The 18,772-nt window shown below is 42.3% G+C and overlaps 1 protein-coding gene across 1 annotated transcript in view; it reads left to right on the top strand.

Moving 5' to 3' along the window:
* Positions 1-11,348, top strand: part of TRABD2B (TraB domain containing 2B) — a 261,364-nt gene extending 250,016 nt beyond the window's left edge. The window contains exon 7 of the mRNA XM_041483560.1: positions 10,518-11,348. Within this exon, the coding sequence (XP_041339494.1) occupies positions 10,518-10,740 (223 nt within the window). The 3' untranslated portion in view covers positions 10,741-11,348. The remainder of the gene's footprint in view (positions 1-10,517) is intronic.
* Positions 11,349-18,772: the final 7,424 nt, after the last annotated feature.

Below are 18,772 nucleotides of genomic sequence, written 5' to 3'. Positions count from 1 at the left end.
AAGAAGATGCCAGAATAAACCTGCACAAACACCACAACCCCAAGTTGGAATTTTTTATTTGAGTGCCCTGCATATCTAGCAGTATCTAAGGCCTGAAAATTGCAAATCTGCTGTTCCTCTTAGCAAAGTAATATAAAATCCATAAAATACAAAAAAATTAATCTCCCAGTGAGTTACCATAAAGAAAGAGAAATGTCTTTAAAATTCAGTGTTGTGTGCAAACACACAACACTGTCAGTGCTAGCCCAGAGGAAAAAGGTAATGGATATGGGATTTATTTCTAATTCTGCTATTCCCCTTCTGACTAGTGAGTTTCATAGCCTGGAAAATGAAGTGAGGAAAAGTGTGACAGGGAGTAAGGCCACATTACTATTGTGGTGGGCAGCTGCTTTATAGGAGGGGTTTAACCACAGTTATATTGTGGTATCTAATAAGACAGATTCATTGTGAAGTGAATCAGGAGGAAATTGGATTCCCTTACACTCCCAGGACCAGGGGGTGTGCTGCAGGCTGGAAACCCAGCAGGATCCCAAAGCGCAGCTTTGGTCTAAGTCCAGTTACTCACTGGGATGAAGGAGAAGTAGGATTTATTTGAATTCATATGGTTTCAATGCTGTAAAAGCCGGGTTCCTGCAATTATGAAAATGCCAGGCCAAATTCAGATTCGCTCAGATCACCTTTTCACAATTCCTGAATAACTTAACTGAACAAAGTAAGCTTTATACCTGGGGCCTGAGCCCAGGCTGAGGGAGCCAAGTTTAGTGCCTGGGAGCTGCGGGGTGCCAGGGATGCCTCATGTGGCAGAACCATGGAGAGACATGCTGCAGACCATGCTCTCAGAAGCTCAGATCTGCAGAGACACTTCAGGGTCTGGGCTATGGCACCTGGCAGGGAAGGATTTTTCAGTTCTTCCACCCCTGCAGGCCAGCAAGCAGCTTTTTATGGCATCTCCAGGCTTTCAGAGGGTTTGGAAGTGCTTGAGGAGAAGGAGTTTGTGCTGTGACTGCTGTCACTGTATTTGCTTTGCCAGCAGCAGGAGAAACCCAAACCTTGTGGCCAATGCAGCACTTCAATGTGCCTGGTAGATGTGCTCTGTGAACCTTTTTTTTATTTTATATGTGAGTCTATTGGCAAGAAAAAGAGGCCAGTGCTTCTATTCAGTGGTACAAGCTTGAATTCGATAGTGCTCCAAGTAACAGGTTCAAAGATCTGACCCAACCTTAATTATTCTTACTAAGAGAGACACTGGAAAAACACAAAGCAGAGAGCAAGAAAGTGAGCCCAGTGAATTAGAAAGAAAAATGTGATACAGACTAAGCAAAGAGAAAAACTGTTATGTAGAGATGGAAAAAGAACAGGGAGAAGGAAAAAGAAAATTAAAATCAAGTGGAAAAATGCAGTATATTGGACATCCATTTAAGCTAGTTTATATTTTGGTTGTTCATTCTGTTCCTTAATACATTGCACAGACATCTCTATAGCTGAAATAATTTTATCTTAGAGAACAGTCTCCGAGAAAATACTTAATTTGACAGGATGTGTTAGGTATTTCCCCACTACCACCTATTCTAAATCATTTTAAAATCTGGAGGGGAAAGTCGATATCTTTTACAGTGTTTAACAAAAAAGTGACAGGGTCAAGTATATACATCTCTACAAATGTATGTGTTCCCCAAGCACATCTAAACATGCATGGTTAATTCTGTGCATCTGCAAAAAATATTTGAGCCATAGGGCCCACACAATGCCAAACAAACACTTGAGTACACAGAGGAAAGGGCAGAGCGAGTCACTCTGGTTCTAATTAATTGAAAAGTTGAGCCCAAGATGTAAAATATGGATTACAGTTTTGACCACCCCAAAAATATAAATTCTTTTGCATGTGGGCCGTATTGGTGAGAGCAGGCAGTTTGCAAAATACAGACAAAAAACAGATATTCTGCTCATGCTTGGGATTTGGTTCAAAACCACCTGGTTGCAGCTCCATCAAATTAACTCCTTATGCGTTGTGTATCAGCAGGTTGCCCAAAAATCTTCACTGGTGGTGTTTTTCCAATGCTAAGCCCATCTGTGTTTGTGCCCTTGATGTTCTTGCTTACTTTGGCTGCAATAATGCAGTCATTATCTGTCCAAGGAGCAGTGGAGCAAGTCCGAGGTTATTTGAGCTGTGATGATGAGTGCCTTAATCACACACACAAATCAGGTACACAGCCAGATGTGTGCAGTGGGTGGGGGCGAGTTTGGGGATGGTTTGGAGCCCACATCACTATTTACTATCATGAGCACATCCTGGCTCAGATGTCAGTGCAGAACTGGTGGAACAAAGGGCTCTGAGCTATCCCCTCTTAGCAAGGGCCTGGGTGAAACTGGGATGCATTATCCCAGCTCTGTGATTGCCTCGTCCCACTGCAGAATCACAGGGGATATTCTTAGGATATTAGAGAATCATCAAAGCATTTCTTAGAAGGGCAAAGGAAAGAGCTAATGTTGTCATCTCCTGTCTCAGGACCACCCAGACACTACTACAAATCATGGGTCTTCAGCTACAGTATCTTGAATACTCTGCACAGGGATTTTAAAGAATTTAATTTCTTTTTTTACCTTTTTTTTTTTTTTTTTTGAAGGATGACATGTAGTTTCCTGATGGGCTGGTTTTAATAAGGTCAAAATCTTTGTTGTTGCCATATCAGAGAGGAATATAACATCTTTTAGTCATTAGATGGGAATGGGGTAATTACTCAGAGGGTGTGCTTCAAAGGTTATTGGTTTTTACAACATTCTATGTTTTTACACCATTCTGCAGTTGTCTGGAAAGGAGCAGCAGGCTTGATTCTGCCACAGCCACAGGTGTGGCTGCAGGATGTGTATTCACTGGGTTTTCCTAAAGGACTTTGGGGCGGGACGTTGAGAAAGGCCATGCACAGTCTCCTCTGGGGGTGAAGAAGGCTAAATCTGGCAGAAATCCTTCCCACAAACTGGAAGCTCACCTCAGAAGAGGGTCCTTGGGCTGTGCTGGAGTGGTTTCTCACCTGCTCATTCCCTGCCTGCTGGATGCATTCCTCCTGTCCACCTTTGCCTCACTGTGTTCCCCAGCCCTCAGGCTGCACTGCTGTGGCAGCAAACTCCTTTCCCTGTCTCAGATGCAGCAGTCCCCACTGCCCCATCCATCCCTGTCCCCTCCCATCCCTGTCCCCTTCTCTGGCCCCACAGCAGATGATCCACTTTGCCTTAACGATGTGACCCACCTGTGGCTTTAGGCTGCCCTTGCTCAGCCTCACTGCAGGTCAGTGTCTCTCCAGGGCTGAATTTGTCATCACAGAGATGTTTTGCAGGTGGCCTGAGCCATTGGGACCTGCAAATCAGAGCGAGAGCCTGCAAAACACTTCAGGTTGTGTTAATGCTGGTGGTGTCACAGCAACGCTCCGAGGTCCTGACTCAGAGCAGAGTCAGGGGAGTCGTAGCACTAAAGTGATTTAACGAGGTTTTGATGGTTCCTCAGTGGGTGACTCGGGGATAAAAAACAAATCTCCTGGCTTCCAGCCCACAGCCCATCCTGAGAGGGGCCCAAAACTGCACCAGAGGAATCTGAGCTGCATCTCAGCATTGAACCTCCTCCTGCTTACACCATCATGGCCCCCCTGGAGCCCCTGATCCAAGGGAGCCACCTTTTCCTCATTCGCATCAAACTCTAGAGCCAAGACCCCATGGAAGGGACAGCAACTGCAGCCCTGCTCTGCCTGGTGTTGGGCAGCTGCTGCAGGACTGCCGAGGGGAGTTGTGTCCCACCAGCAGCTGCTGTTTGCACTGCAGAATCAGGAGTTTTCTTCTTCCCCACCTTGCTGTCCTGACCTGATTTGGGAACCCATCCCTACCAGTCAGATACCCCAGTGGGGCCAGAGTTTGGTTGGGATTCAGGAGACCTGAAATCCAGAGATAGAGATCTTTAGAAGCAGCTCATCTGACCAACCTTAGAGTCATGCCTTTTTGGGGAAAGGGTTGTCCTCTGGAGATGTCTTGTTCCCCATAAACTGTACCAGGAAGACAGCTGAATAGCTCTGGCTGTAAGCCTCTATGGCATAGCCACAATTAAGGCCGCCTTTTAAATCCTACTAAAGGCCAGTCAGCTGAAGGACTGCCTGTGATTCTCTCTGGTGACACTGTGGCTCGTGATCGTGGCATGCTGCTCACAGCTTTCAGAGCCACTGCCTGCTGAAAAGTGTGCTTCCCTTTCCATCTTTCCCTTTGGTATCCTGTTCTTTGTCCCAGAGATGAGCCATGGCAGATGTCCTAACAACAAGCAGGGGTGGGGGATTAGACCTCTGCCAGGGTATCTGCTCTGCCCTTTGTCTCTGCACAGGAGGAAGGCTCACGGGTGCTCACTTCAACAGGGGCAATTGCTCAGTGTCAGCCTCCAGAGGAGACAGAGCACTGAGAAAAGGCAGGATCAGACCTTGACAGTGCTCTCAGATGGAGATGGTTCCCATTTGAGTCTCATCAGGAGAGTTCAGATGGACAGTGAAGGGCTGTGGAAATGCTCAGGTGCTGTTGCTGACCCCTCTGTCCATCATGTGGCTGAGGCCATGCTGCTCACAGGGAGGGTGGGTGCTTGCACTGTGGGACATGGCCAGAGATCCAGGCTCCCAGTGACCCTGGGGCAACCAAAAAATAGCAGGGAGAAGGCTCTTCTTTGGCTCATGCCAGATCTTCTCTGCTGGCCCCATACCAGTGTGTGATAGTGCTTACTCACTCAGACATGCTAAGGCAGTTTACTACACTACTGCAAATAAGCAGTGGCCTCTCTGGACCAAAAACTGGATTCCCTAATCAGATCCAGGTTGGATTTTTTTTTTTTTTAATGAACTGAACCTTGTGAAAGCATGAGCCTCTTGGCCTTGGTCCCACAAAGACCTTTAGGATGTGCTGAGTTGTAAGTATGTGAATACTAGTGCTGGAAGCTCTGGTATTTGCGTGCTCACAGTCCTGCTCATCTGGGAGCACAAGAACTCAGCATCCTGCAGGATTTATCCCTCAGGCTGCAAGAACAGTGTCTGTAAGGAAGGTAGTGATGAAGAGAGAGATGAGGGGAACAGAGCCTGTGTTGATCTAAATAATTCCTTCCAGAAATGCATGAAATAATAATGCAAACATTTTGGAAGATGGGGATTTCATGTTGCTTTTAAAAGGCTACTCTAGTTGTCTTCAAAGTTAAATCCTTCTGACATTTTTCTAGTGAAATTTTTACCCACCAACATACTTTTGTTAATTCTTGGTTGAGCACCTATTCTTTTCCTTCAAATGTGTGGTCAGACTTCTTACCAGCCAGCTCATTTAGACTGCAGCGGGTTGGTCCCAGCATTTAAGCAGATGTATTTTTCAAATCCTGATGAATAAATTTTGGTGACATAAATAGGCCTGCTTAGTTCCAAGAATAATTGTCTTCACTTGCAGAACATTATTTCTGATCACCAGAAAAATAATGTGATCAGTTCTTTCACATCTGTTCATTAAATAAAAAGGGGGAAAAAAAAGTAGGGCAAATTTTGTTTGAAAAGAAACAGGAAGCATATGCTTAATATCACTTAAGAAAACCCCTAGCCATCATAAGGTTAACATCAAATCACAAATGCAAAATAGTCATTATTGTATTTACTCAAAAATTTTCTTTCACTTTACTAGCCTTTTAGGTTTTCAATTGAAGCATGCATTTTTCAGGTTTCAATCTAGCTTCTTTCATCAGATGCTATTGTAAGAAAGGCTGTCTGAGTCAACATTTGCTTATGTTTATTAAAAATAGTTGTCTTGTGTTTACACAGCTCCTTTGATCCAGAAAAATCCCCAAACACTTTGTAAGTTATACTTGAAAGGGTTATTTCCTCCACCCTGAACAAAACCACGTTGGGACCAAGGCATGGCAGGAGATTAAAAATGGATAGAAATATCACAATAATTGGGTTGGTCCTCACCCCCTCAGAGAGCCAGCAGTTTTCCATGAGCTTCAGAACAGTTCCTGGGAGCTTAAGGTGGTTTGAATTTTGGGAGCAATAAGCAATGGCAATACTGTCTGTCCTCTTGGAGATGGCCTGTTTTTCATGCACTTGGCAGATATAGAGGCAGAGGTACCTACTGCACCAAGCACGGGGCTGGTGGGATCTCAGCCATGCCTACTGTTTCCAGTTTGGAGCATCTCATTCCAGAGAAGACATGGATCAGAGCCAGGGCAGAGCAGAGGAAAGGATAGAGGGAAAGCACCTGAGGACTTGCAAAGAAAGGTGGAGGGAATTGTTTGTTTTAAAAAGAGAAGGCTTAGGTGAAACATGGTTAAATTTTCAAAGTATGTGAAAGGCTCCTGAGAAGAGAAAAGGAATAAACCTGTCCATGGGGACAGGACAAGTCATGACCTGTGGCAAGGGGGATTTGGTGAAACATTAGGCAGTAATTCTGGGCACCAGAAATGGTGAAATGCTGGAATGGATGTCTGGACAGATTCTGGAATTCCTATCATTATCACTGTTTTTTTGAGACTGGATGAGACAAATGTCAGGAGGGGTTTAGATCTTGTTCCTGTGTCGGGGGCAGATGGGCCAGAAAGACTCCCTGGTCCTGACCTGTGTCCTTCTGCTGTGGTGTCCTGTGTGGTCAGATGAACCCTGCTTACATGGATGAACCAAGTCATGCTAAAAATTAGTTTGTGACCTCCCTTCAAAGTCCTTGCAAGACAAACCAGAGCGGAAATTCTCTCAGTGTGTTGCTTGTGAGTTTCTTTTATTTTTCAGCTTTAAAATGCTCCCAAACCACCAAGGTGCTTCAGCACACCCCCAGCTTAGAGGGCTTGGATCATGTAATTGCATTCAGTAGAATCTGTGCACAAAGCCTGTGCCTGAGGCCTCATTTTTTGGGGAAAGTTTTACACATTCTAATGATAGTAAGACAATGTATGAGTAATGCACTGATTTGAAAAAGTGCCCTATTATCTGATCAAAAGAACAAGCTCATGAATATGATACCGCAGGTCATTTGGCTAAAACGTACCTGGAGTCTTCCAAGTTTTTAAAACAATCCCATACACAGAAGCAAAAAAGAGAGGTATGAACAGCGGAGCCAGTGGTTGCCAGTTAACCACAGATCATGTGGAATGTTTTATTAAAGATATTTTTATCAGACACACAATGCTGAAATACAGAATATCCTGGTCTGGCAAGAGAAGATGTGATAATAATTTAGATTATTATCCCACAGATCTCTGATTCATTTTTATTATTCTCTATGTTCATTTCAGGAATGCTCAAGTCCTCCTCAAGGAAGGTTTCTGGTTGAGTTCAGGGGATTCTGCTTCATCCTTAGGGAATGTCCAAGGGTCAGTGAGATCCTACATGCACATGCAAACATGCTCAGAGGGAGTTTGCAGAAGTCATCTCCTGACACCAGGGCCACCTCTGAGATCAGGTTGTAATCCAGCCTGGCTGTCCAGGGCCCCTCTGTAATGCCTAGGAAGTGAAAGATCCCAAGCAAGAGTAAGACCCCCTAGAAACCTGCACTGGAGTGAGGTGGACCAGCTTCTGGAAAGGCTTCTCTCCCCATTCACTACACAACAGCCTAGTTAAAAACCGGCACTTGAGGTTTTACAAGGACTTGTAGTATTTGGTAAAAGGGATAATTCTCTTTAAATATCTCTAAACCACCTTGGCAGTCAGCTAAAAGTACATTAAGAAAATGTTTTTTATGGATAAGCTGTGATTCATTTGCTATTAGCAAATGCTTTGTAGATGTTAGTGGAAACACACTGTTCTTCTCTTGTAAAGCACTCAAGGAGTTTTTGAAAACAAACAACCCCACCTAACAGTATTTATCTTAACAAGAATGCTTTTATACAAATGTAATGTCTTGAAAACAGAAAATAACCTCATTAACTAAGGAGAAGTGATCAGCAATTCTCAGGTCCTTGAATAAGGGAGAAAAGAAAATCAACTAAATCCAACCAATCAACAACAACAAAAAAACATCATCCCCCCAGAAAACAAAACCAAAACACTTATGGAAGTTGACTAGAATGCAGAAACATCACACAGAGACATAAAATGTTGATTTAAGGCTGCTTTAGGAATCCCTTAGATGTAGCTGGCTGATGAATGGGCTTGTGATGCTTTTGCAGGTTCCCTGGCCAGCCTGTGTGCACAGAACATCCCTGAGGAGTAGAAACACAGTTTGTGCAAGGAAAACTTTAACCTCAGTGGAGTATCAAGCCCATAGAATGTGTCAAGAGCAGGATATGCCCAAACTGGAAGTTTGAATGGCATTTTGGTGATTTTTTTTTTAATTAAAATTTAAAATCAGTTCCTCCTTGTAGTTTTGAATTTAATTTAGGGCAAAATTTTGTAGTTCTCTAACCTGACAATCAGTACCAAAAGATGAGGACAAACACCTACCCATGCTTACCTTGGGAAACCCGGCATAGGGAAAAATCCAAGTTGTGATCCCACTGTCAGTGCTGCCAGACCTGTGCACCACATCACCACTCAGCAGGATAAATGAGAGCTGGATCAGAAATTGAAGCATGACTGCGTTTGTGTTGGATTACCCAGAGCGTGCAGTACCTCTTCTTGTCAGAAGTTTGCTTTAATGATTCTTTGTGTTCACTGTGGGAATGATGTTACTTATGTTACAGGAGCTTGGCCACACAGTTGCTAATCCAGTGCCATCCTGCCAGGCAGATTGGAAACAGCAGCATTAGTTTATTGCGGATCAGCTCTTTGTGTTAAGGGACTGCAGCAATTCTGATGCAATATAGGAGAAACTCTAAAGCTGGGTATCTTATATCATCACTTCAAGACATAAACCAACCACTCACCACGGGAATTCAGAGAACTTTCTCCAACAAGCCTTGATTTCAGAGTTCTCTGTTCACAGCAGTTTGTTGCTCTGGAACAAGCACTGCTCCTCAGTGTCAGAATCCTAATACTGGTTAGATGGATTATCTGCTCCCATGAAGCAATTCTTATGTCTTTAATTGAAGACTGCCTTCTCTTTTTACTCTAATTCATTGTACATTAGTTAAGATCACTTCTAGCCACAGAACAACTGTCCCACCCAGAAGCTGTGGTGACAGTATAAAGGATGAGGGAAGAAATGAAGTGACTTCTCCCAAAACTCAGGGTGAAGTGTAATGTGCAGGGATTGTCCATGGGATTTTCAGGGTGGGCTCTGGTCTTCTCAGTTTGTGATTGACTCAGCACATTTGAAGCATCTCAGCTAAAATCCATTTTGGTATTGCTTAGACAGAAAAAGACAAAAGCCTTTAGTCCTTCTAAATTCTGTTTCTGTGCTGGAATCTGAAGTAAGATGTTATTCCTTTCATCTAATATTATGCAAGACGCAACCTTTGCCTTCCAAGGTCAAGATCCTGGATACTGTAGCTAAATATTTATAGGACTGCATAACTTCTTACCCCATTAAAAAATTATATGAAGGTCATTTTCAGTGCCTCCAAATCCCCCTTATGGAAGATTTAGAGAATCTACAGGTATTAGTGTCACTTTTTTTTTTTTTTTTCAGGGGCCCTTGCCATTTTTATCCTCACTTCTCAGCAGAATGTCTTGGGTTTAAGTCCAAAATCCACCCTGTGCAGTTTGCATGCTTGGTTGTGCTGCTCCCTGACAACTGGAGGATTATGGATCATCCAGTAATGGATGCAATGGGGGCATTTTATGAAATGGAGATTACAGTTTAAACTTCCAAATCAATCGTAAAGGGACCTTTTTGACCTCCAGTGTCATGGGAGTCATGATGAATTCCAACCTGCAAATTCAAATCAAAGTACTAACTCAAGCTACAATCAATAAGCAATCACACTGCTATTGAGGCAAATCCACAGTCAGGGAAACCTAACAGCAACTGAGTCTGGTTTTGGCTTTGTGATTTGATCCAAAATGGCTTAAAGCCAGGAAAAGAAATGAACCTGCTCAATCTCCCATGCTCAAGGTTATCAGCTGTGTAAGGGGGATCCTGGGAAGTTCTTTAAGGCTTGTGAAACAGGGAAGGAATGTATCCTGGACCCTCCTGGTCACTCAGTATGTGGTTCATGGAGCATAAGATGTCACTGAGACATGGCAGAGTTTCAGACCTTTGGTGGGAAGAAAGGACTTAAAGAGGTCATCCTGGGTCAGCACAAGGATACATTTAGCACCATTTCTGATGCTGGCCAGTAATGTGTTTAGTATTCCAACGGCAATGGATGCTTAAAAATGGAGTGCAGTATGTCAGATACGTTAAGAGCAGTCCTTCCTTTGGCTGTACTTTGTCAGCAGCCAGAAGCTGAGGGACATCCTGCATCAGAGCTGTTTCCACATCATCACAGTTATCAGTCTCTAGCTCCCTCCCTGCTATCTAATGGATGATGATGATGGTGATAATAATAATAATAATAATAATTGGATGTGGTTGCTACCACTTGGGATGACAGTTCACAGAGAATAGAAATAAGGTTCTCCTGTTTAATTTCCTTCTCTTGTGTTTTCTTCCAGCACCACCACGTTGCCTTCCTATATCAGGATAACCAATGGCTACATCACAGTCAAACCTCCCATCTGGATTTCCAACCAGCTGGATCAGAGGCCGCGTCCCGACCGCCCGTCCCAGCCCCAGCCCACGAGCTCAGCCCCAGCCAGCCTTTCATGGCCACCAGTAACATTTCCTCTCTGCATGGCCATAGCTTCTTTTCTCCTGAGCCTACTGCAGCCCTCCTGACCACATTATATTACATGCAGTCCCTTGGAATAGAGAGATAATTTATGAACAAATTGGAGTTTAAGACAACAACAGTTACAAGCTGGACCTTCTCAGTGACTCAGTAGTGCCTTCTAGCTGATTTTGTCTCTTTGCCCAGATACATTTTGAAACTCTAAAGCTTTATTGTAACACTGACTTACATCTTCTTTTTGTAGAAGGATCTTTATTTCCCATAGTGCTATGGGGTTTTGTAAAATATACATGTTCATATAAAGAAAAAAAAAGAAAAAGAAAAATGTATTTATTCGACTGGTAAACTTATTTTTCTTGTTGTATATGTTAATAACATCCCTATTAATCAGTAGCGATGGTGAAACAGATAAATTAATATTTTCTATATTTGTCTTCTGACAATTCTGCAAATGTCTGAACTGACACCAAATGAATGCTTTCTTTGTTTCTTTAACCATTACATTTTACAGCAGCTGTCCAATAAGTACATTTCTGCTGAACTTCTTTATTTTACTTCTTTTATCTCATTAGCATATCTTACACTGAATAAAGCAGATCCTGCTCTCTGGGGCCTGTGCCCTTTAGAAAAATACGCGCGTTCTTAACTCATTAGCTGCCACAGTCTAAAATAATAGTTATTTTTACATGACTTAGTAAGTCATTATTCACAATAATCCTCTACATTACCCCTGTTTTTCTTAACTAAACTATTTAACTTTTTCAGAAATTGCCAGTTTCCCCCATTGCCCTGAAATTAATTCACCAGCTAACGCATATTAAGACACCCTTCTCTTAATAAAAAATTGCTTTCAAAGTCTGGAATAATCCTACTTGGAATTCTTTTCTTCTCTCCCTCATTTTATACAAGTATAAGCCTACAACCTTTTCAAGCATAAATGAAAAGAGAGCTTGGTCTGTCTATAGATTACAAAGATATAGTGTCCTGTTAATCTATAGAACTCCTTTGTACCAGTTGTGTTAATGGTCATGGACAACCTGGAGGCAAAAATCATCTACAAATTCCTCTTTCTGTTGATCAGTTCTATCAGCTACCATGAGCTGATAGAGCTGATATCTCTGTGCTGAAATAAGTGTGTCTTGTCCAAAATCTGCTCAACACCACAGGAATCAAACTAACCTCCATCTTACGGAGACATGCAGAACATTCTTCCATTCCTAAACTGTGGTATCTGACTTAGATGGAAAAGTTATGACACCTTACCCTCACTGAAAAATGTGCTCCCTATCCAAACAGCTGTTATTGAGGAATGAGATTTACAACATCTATGTGGAAAAATCCCAGTGCCATCTTAAAAATTATTGTGTTTAAAAAGGCATGTAGATGTTTTTTCACTACCAGAACAGGATGAAAAATCTCTTTGGATACAATAGTTTATAATGAGTTTTGGTTGAAATTGTGGGTTTTTTCCTTAAGTCATCTACAAACCAAAAATCAAAACTGTGTGATGGAAATATCTTATTTCGAAGTCTCCAAATCAGAAAAATACAATACAAGCTTTTCTTTAAAAGTACTAAGAAAAGCAGTGCTTCTTCACTTTCGAAAAAAAGATAATGAAGATAATTTTAACAATGTCACTAATAAAATTCTGGCTGAAAACAACGCTGTAAGTTTCCCAGCAGCCCTACAGCCTGGTCTCTGGAGCTGCAGATGATTCCATGAAATCTGCAAGACTCTGCAGTGAGAGAGAGTTCAGAATTCACAGTTTGCTTGTTGTCATACCAGTTATTTCATGCAAGTTAGAAAGTTAGGCTACAAAAATCACAGGATTTCATGATGAAATACTGAGCATTTCCATCGTGCATCCCAGCCATTGCCTTGCAAAGGCCAGGACAATACAGGTAATTTCTTTTTAACTTACTGGACACCATGATCCCCAGCCTCTATTTTTGACAGCAGATTGTGCAGATTTCTGATCAATTTGAGTGGGTAATAGCACAGAGTGTTATAAGCTTCCCCCAGCAGTTGATAAGGCTGAATGGAAAACTTTGAGCTTTGCCCCAAATGTGAGATTCAAACAGACCCTGTGCATACTTTCATATTGTGTATTTTGGCTAGCAGAAGATTAAAGATGTTAGTTTTGGACAGAAGCCATTCACCTTGCATAATATTTATTGCACAGAGATGGATATTGAAAACATATTTTGAGAACTTTCATTTTGGTTTTATTTGAGCTATTACTCTAGAAATGCCTTCATTTGAATATTATGGTTTAAGAGACCTTCAAATTTAACAGTAATGCATTTTAAAAAGATTATTGGTTCTCCTGATGTGTTCAAGGCAGAGATGAAAACTGAATTATAATGTCTTATTTACAAGACTGTAACTGGAAATAAGGCAGGTAAATCTTAAGGGCGATGATAAGTTACGTAGTAAAAGTGAACAGCCAACAACCCAAACCCATTGAATTTTATTTGTTGTAACCAGATCATATCCAGAAATTATTCTGTGGTGCTATCCCAGGAATAATTCCAGGTGTTGGAAATCCTACAGTATAAATAGACAAGACCATGTAAAGATAAGGGAGAGAAAAAAGAGCAGAAAACAGAAACAGCTTGTCCAAGACTGTAAGGAAAACCAACAACAGGACCAAGACTAGAAATTACAATTCTGAAGTTTCCCAATCTGTGGCTTTCTCCATAAACCTCTGGGGCTTTTTTTTTCTTTTTTTTTTAATATTAGGAGCACACAAATCTCTCCACACTCCCAGCTGTCATTGTGCTGCACAGAGTAGTCACTCTTTTATCACCACTGAGGTTTTCTGAGTCACTCCTACACTGGACAGTAATATTCAATTTTCATTAGCTCAGATACTGTGGTATGTTTGGCTATCATAGGATGTAAATGGCTTGGATATCAAAGTATGTTTTAACATCTTTGCATTTCCTGGCATTTTCTCTGTAATTCTGGGAAATTAATGAATTTTACTAGAACCCTTGTGCTGGTGACCCACATTTGTGCAGCACAGGTGTCAGAACAAGGTGTCTTTTGGATTTGGGGTCTACACACCTGATTTTTGTAGGAGGTGTGCAGCTCCCTCAGTCATCTGAGCTCTCTCTGGCTTAGGGAGGAGACATGACTTAAAGGTTGAGTAGGTTTCTGTAGATCTTAGCTCACAACCCCACGTGAATGGCTTCAGCACAGGTCTCTAACCAAACATTCTTTTTATTCTCGTGTCTTAACCTAAAGTACAACTTAGGGTCACTTTCTTCAATACGGTGTGCAGAGCAATGCTGGATAGTGAACCCTCACTGTGGATGATAAAATTAGTTGTTTACTAATCAGCTGGGGCAGCCCAGCATTAATTAAAACACAGTAGTAGTGGTTAGCACAGACTTATGCACACTGTCACAATGGATCATGATTTCTGAATTTCTCATGGTTTTCTAAACCGTGAGTTTAAAACCTGGACCAGATCTGATATGTGCTCTGGAAGCAACACTGACTACCAGCTTCAGGGGGCTTCAGTTTCTTCTGTGTATTTCTCACAAAACTAAAAACTGGCTCAATTCTTTCTTCCAATGAAAGCTCAGATTGCCATGTTATCACAAGATTCCAAGAGCAGGAGATTTAGCAAAATCATTCATGCCCACCACATAAAATAGCAAACACTGATGATCCTGCTTATCTCTGAGAATCAGCATCAAGAGAGTCACCAGTGTCTGGCAGTCTAGGACACGACTTTGGGTGAGTCCAAAGCTCAGTGGTCTCGTGATTCTTCTTCTCAACACTGTTACAAGGGACACCAACACAATTCACATTAAATGTAACTCTAGCATTATCAACAAGTGCTGAGTACCTGCCAAAATCTTGCCCCGGTGGAATAAATAATCTCATATCATCAGCAACAAATCTAATCTCTCCCCTTTCAGTGTTTTAATGCTTTTCTTGCTTAACTACAGATACTATATTAACATGCACTGCCACTTGGAGAACCAGTCAGTAAGCTGGGACAGAAGGTATTTTATATTTTATGACTGAAGTAGTTTCTCTTCAATCCCTAGAGCTGTTGAATAATGCAATAAGTCTTCTGGCAATAAATGATGAACATGATTTATGATAACTATGCTTTATACAGGTGTCAAAAATCTGCTTTGTTGAACTTCCCATTCCTCCAAGCTCCACTGTAATTTAGGAACACCCAAGGTACAGAGTTGTATATTTATCTAAGTTCTTCAATATACAATTGTGGAGAAAGAGAGAATGGAAAGAGGGAGAACTTAATCTGTTTAGTGCATTGATTAGTCAAATGATATGACTCAGTCATTACCATATACCACTGTTAGGGAGGAATTTCCCATCATGTATTTATGTTAGAGAAACCAAAGTGCCAAAGTTATTATCTCAGCATGCGTTACCATGCCAAACTTTGCTTAGTACCGTATTTCTGTATTATATCCAAAAATTATATGGTCTTGTCATATCTCTGAAGTGATCAATGTTCCATGGAGTGTGCTGAAACCCAGCTTCAATTTAAGCGTGTTTCAGCTTAACTGAAGCAGAAAGATAATTTGCTGAAGTTCGAGATCATAAGGTGTGGGTTTGTGTGTGGATGTGTGTGTGTGGGTGGGTGTGTGTGTACATTTACGTGTGTGTGTTGTCTCTGTTCTGTCCCAACCCAAATTCAGCCTTTTCTATGACTAACATTTCAGGAGGCACCTTAATCTAGATAAAGGCAGAGAGGTCTTTGCAATAAGTAGGCAACACTTTCCTTCCACAGGACTGATTAACCATCCTGCAGATTTGTGCTCACACCGAAATTCAGATTGCATATTTGTCAGTTTTCAATTCAAATGTATTTCAGATATTTTTCCTGTTCCGCCTCCTGCTTTTGTGAACTGTTTTGAAGAGTGTAATAAAAAGATGCTTTCTAATATTATTTTATCAAAATATTTTTGTAGCATAATATATTAATAAAATGTTATTATAAATCCATAGCACAATAATCTTGTGTGTCTTGTTTCTTTTCTTTGCACTAAAAGCTAGGGAATCACTGAAAAAAAAGGAACATTCTGTTTGTGGGGCTTAGGCATGCTGCTTCTTTTATGCACAACAACATGGGATGAAACATGGAGAAAGCAGAACAAAGCTCTTTCTTTTTAACTACTCCCTTCCCTCACTACTAATCCCTTTGCCTGGGTATGGTAAAACAGCACTGCAGCCCCTGGAGCTACACCAGCAGCACCATTCCTGTCACTGGTGCTGGGAAGCACAGAACCATCTCTTGTCTGGCACAAGGAGCAGTAGGGCCAGGAAATGAGCCCTTCCACACAAACCAGCTGGAGTGGAGCATCCATGCTCACTCCTGGTGGCTGCAGGAAGCTCTTTTCTCCCACTGGTGTCCTTTGAACCGCTGTTGTTGCCACTGGCAAAACAAAAAAATACCCATTGAACTGTGTCTCCATTGAGGATGGAGCAGAAGCTGCCTCTCCACATCAAGATACAGACACACAGATTTACTCATTTTTCTTGGCATATTGCTTTTTCTTGCATCCAAGACATGTCTTGTAGCTGACAGTGCAGACTTCTTGCTGATCATTGTTTACTTCTGAATTATGTGCTAAATCATTTGGTCTTTAACACACCATTTGGAGAGGACTCCACCAGCAAAGCTGGCTTAGAAATATCCACTGTAGGAAATGCAGTGGGAGGTATAAACACTGGAGCTGGTTTGAATGAGCTAAACATGGCACAGGAAGGGCCTGTTGCAAAATAGAAAGGCAACTCTTGAAAAACAAAGCTAAAAAGAGCCCATCTATTGAAATACCAACCAGACTGCCAGAGCTGCTTGCCATCCTATCTTTGGAGTCTCAGCCCATCTGGAGAGTCTGTGTGGTCCAGCCATGGGCTATCCCTGGCCCTGGCAAATGTATTTGAGGCAGCAGATCAGAGGGAAAACACACCATTGCTTGTGCACTGAATCCCCATTGGATAAGGGCTGAGCTGCACCTGATCTGTGGAGGGACTGAACACATCATGCCAGGCTGGGGGAAAGCTGGAATTCAGCTTAATGCTATGGCAGTTGTCTGCTCCAGACTGATCCCAGAGATGTGTTCATCCAACACACACAAAGGGGCTCCATAACATCTCCAAGGGTTCAATTGGAGCAGAGGGAGCCACTGAAAAATGCATTCAAATATCTGTGCCCAGTGAGATGTACGCAGGGGGTGTCCAAAGACAAAAATAACCAGACATCCACAAGTCAGTAATGGAAACAATAGTAACAGTAACAATAGTATGTGTTCAGATGGCTAAATAGCTGGGTGGTGGGAATACAATTACTGAATATCACTGGGGTTTTAAAATAAAAAAACATTGAAACTATATAAAGCATTGAAAATTCTGTATTGGCTTTTTTAACATACGGTTTCTCCCATTACAAAGAAAATCAGCAAGTCCTGAACACCTGAATCATTTGAGCAGCAGGTCTCAATCCTGCAATCTCAAACATCTTGTTCCACAGCATGCCAGCACTTCATTAGCTAAGGCTGCACCTTTGGGTGCAAGCCATTGTGTAAAGAACTGAACTTCATTCCCCTTTCCACGTTTTCATTCCACTTTCATTCTATTTTCCACATTTAACAATGATACGGTTAAAACAGCAGAACAAATTCCACAGAGCCAAACCTCCACCAGGCTGGTTTTCAGAGGAATGATAACAATAATAACTGTGACAGTGAGTTCATGCTCACAGCCCTCATTCACACCTGGAGCTCCCTGCCTTCTTGGAATGAAATACAGCTTGAACAAAGGCACCAAGATAATGTGAGAAAACATCAACAATGGGCAGATAGAGGCAAAGCAAATGAGAGACAGATGTAGGAAGGAGAGTGAGAGCTTTCTGCTTTGCACTCATCCCATATCTCTGTTGTCCTGTGGAATATCAGTCTGTTGTCCTAATGATATCAGCTCTGCAGTCCTCCTGATGTACCTCTTCTGTCTTCATATGAAAGCCATTGGTTTTTCTATAAATTGATGGATATGCAGCCTCAATCAGCCCTGTGTGACTGAATAATTTTGAAGAGCAGTGCCCTTTTTTCTTTCCTGCAGCTCTCTGCAGCTGTTTGTCTTGGCAAGGGTAGGTTTGTCCCCAGATCCATCCTGTTTGAAGTCCTTTCCACCCACTCATGTTAGCCTGAGCATTCACCTCATTTTTAATGGGAGCATTATCATCTTCAGTTTTGCACTGGCGAGAACAATTCTCAGAAGGCAAAGAGACAGAAACTTACACCTACCCATGGTTCTTGAACACACTGTCTTCATCCAAACTGTAGGAGGCAAGCACTTCGAGGAATTTGCCAAGAATTGTTTTTCTCTTAGCAACAGCCCAGACCTAAAGTGGACACAGATATAATCTGTGATATCATCTCTCAGCCAGAAGGATCCTATGAAGACCCGTTAGTTCAGCACCGTGTGCTCTGCATAGTGGCTGTGGACTGAAGGATGGACAATGCTGGCTGTGTTCTCTGGCTGTGCCTGGGCCAGCTGTGGCCTTGAGGGCAGGATCCAACCCACATAATAACCTTATCCTGCTGCTGCCTTTTCCTCCAAGCAGTTTATGGACAGCCAACCATTTATTCTAGGCCCTGTTTGTGGCCTGAGTCTGATTTGCCACTGCTCGGTCGCGGGGAGACATCTCTGTGCAGAGCCTGGGCTGGAGGTAAAGCCTGGCTCCCATCGCTGAGGCTGCAGGGATGACACCAGCACCTGGGTCCCTCCTGGGGTTGAGCAGCCCTGTAAAAACACACGTAAAGTGAGATCATGATGCATGTGAAAAGAGTGGAATTCTGAGCCTTCTTTGGTTTCTCTTAAAAATACCTAACCTTCCCTGGAACCTCACCCTTCCCAGGCTATCTTTATCCAAAAGCAGTAACACCAGGAGGGGTGGAAGGTGAGGGGAAGGTTAAAGTATTGGTGTTAATGGAAGGCTCAGACATTAAAAGAGTATCCCAGGTTTGGAGCCTCTGTTGCCTGCTGCCAGGAACAGGCCCTGCTTGAAAGGAAAGTACCTATCTCAGC

The sequence above is a fragment of the Pyrgilauda ruficollis genome, unplaced genomic scaffold (genome assembly GCF_017590135.1).
Source record: "Pyrgilauda ruficollis isolate IOZ18807 unplaced genomic scaffold, ASM1759013v1 scaffold6, whole genome shotgun sequence".
NCBI classification, from domain to species: Eukaryota; Metazoa; Chordata; class Aves; order Passeriformes; family Passeridae; genus Pyrgilauda; species Pyrgilauda ruficollis.
Note: the sequence above shows the minus strand (reverse complement) of the source record. Positions and strands in the feature narration are given on the sequence as shown.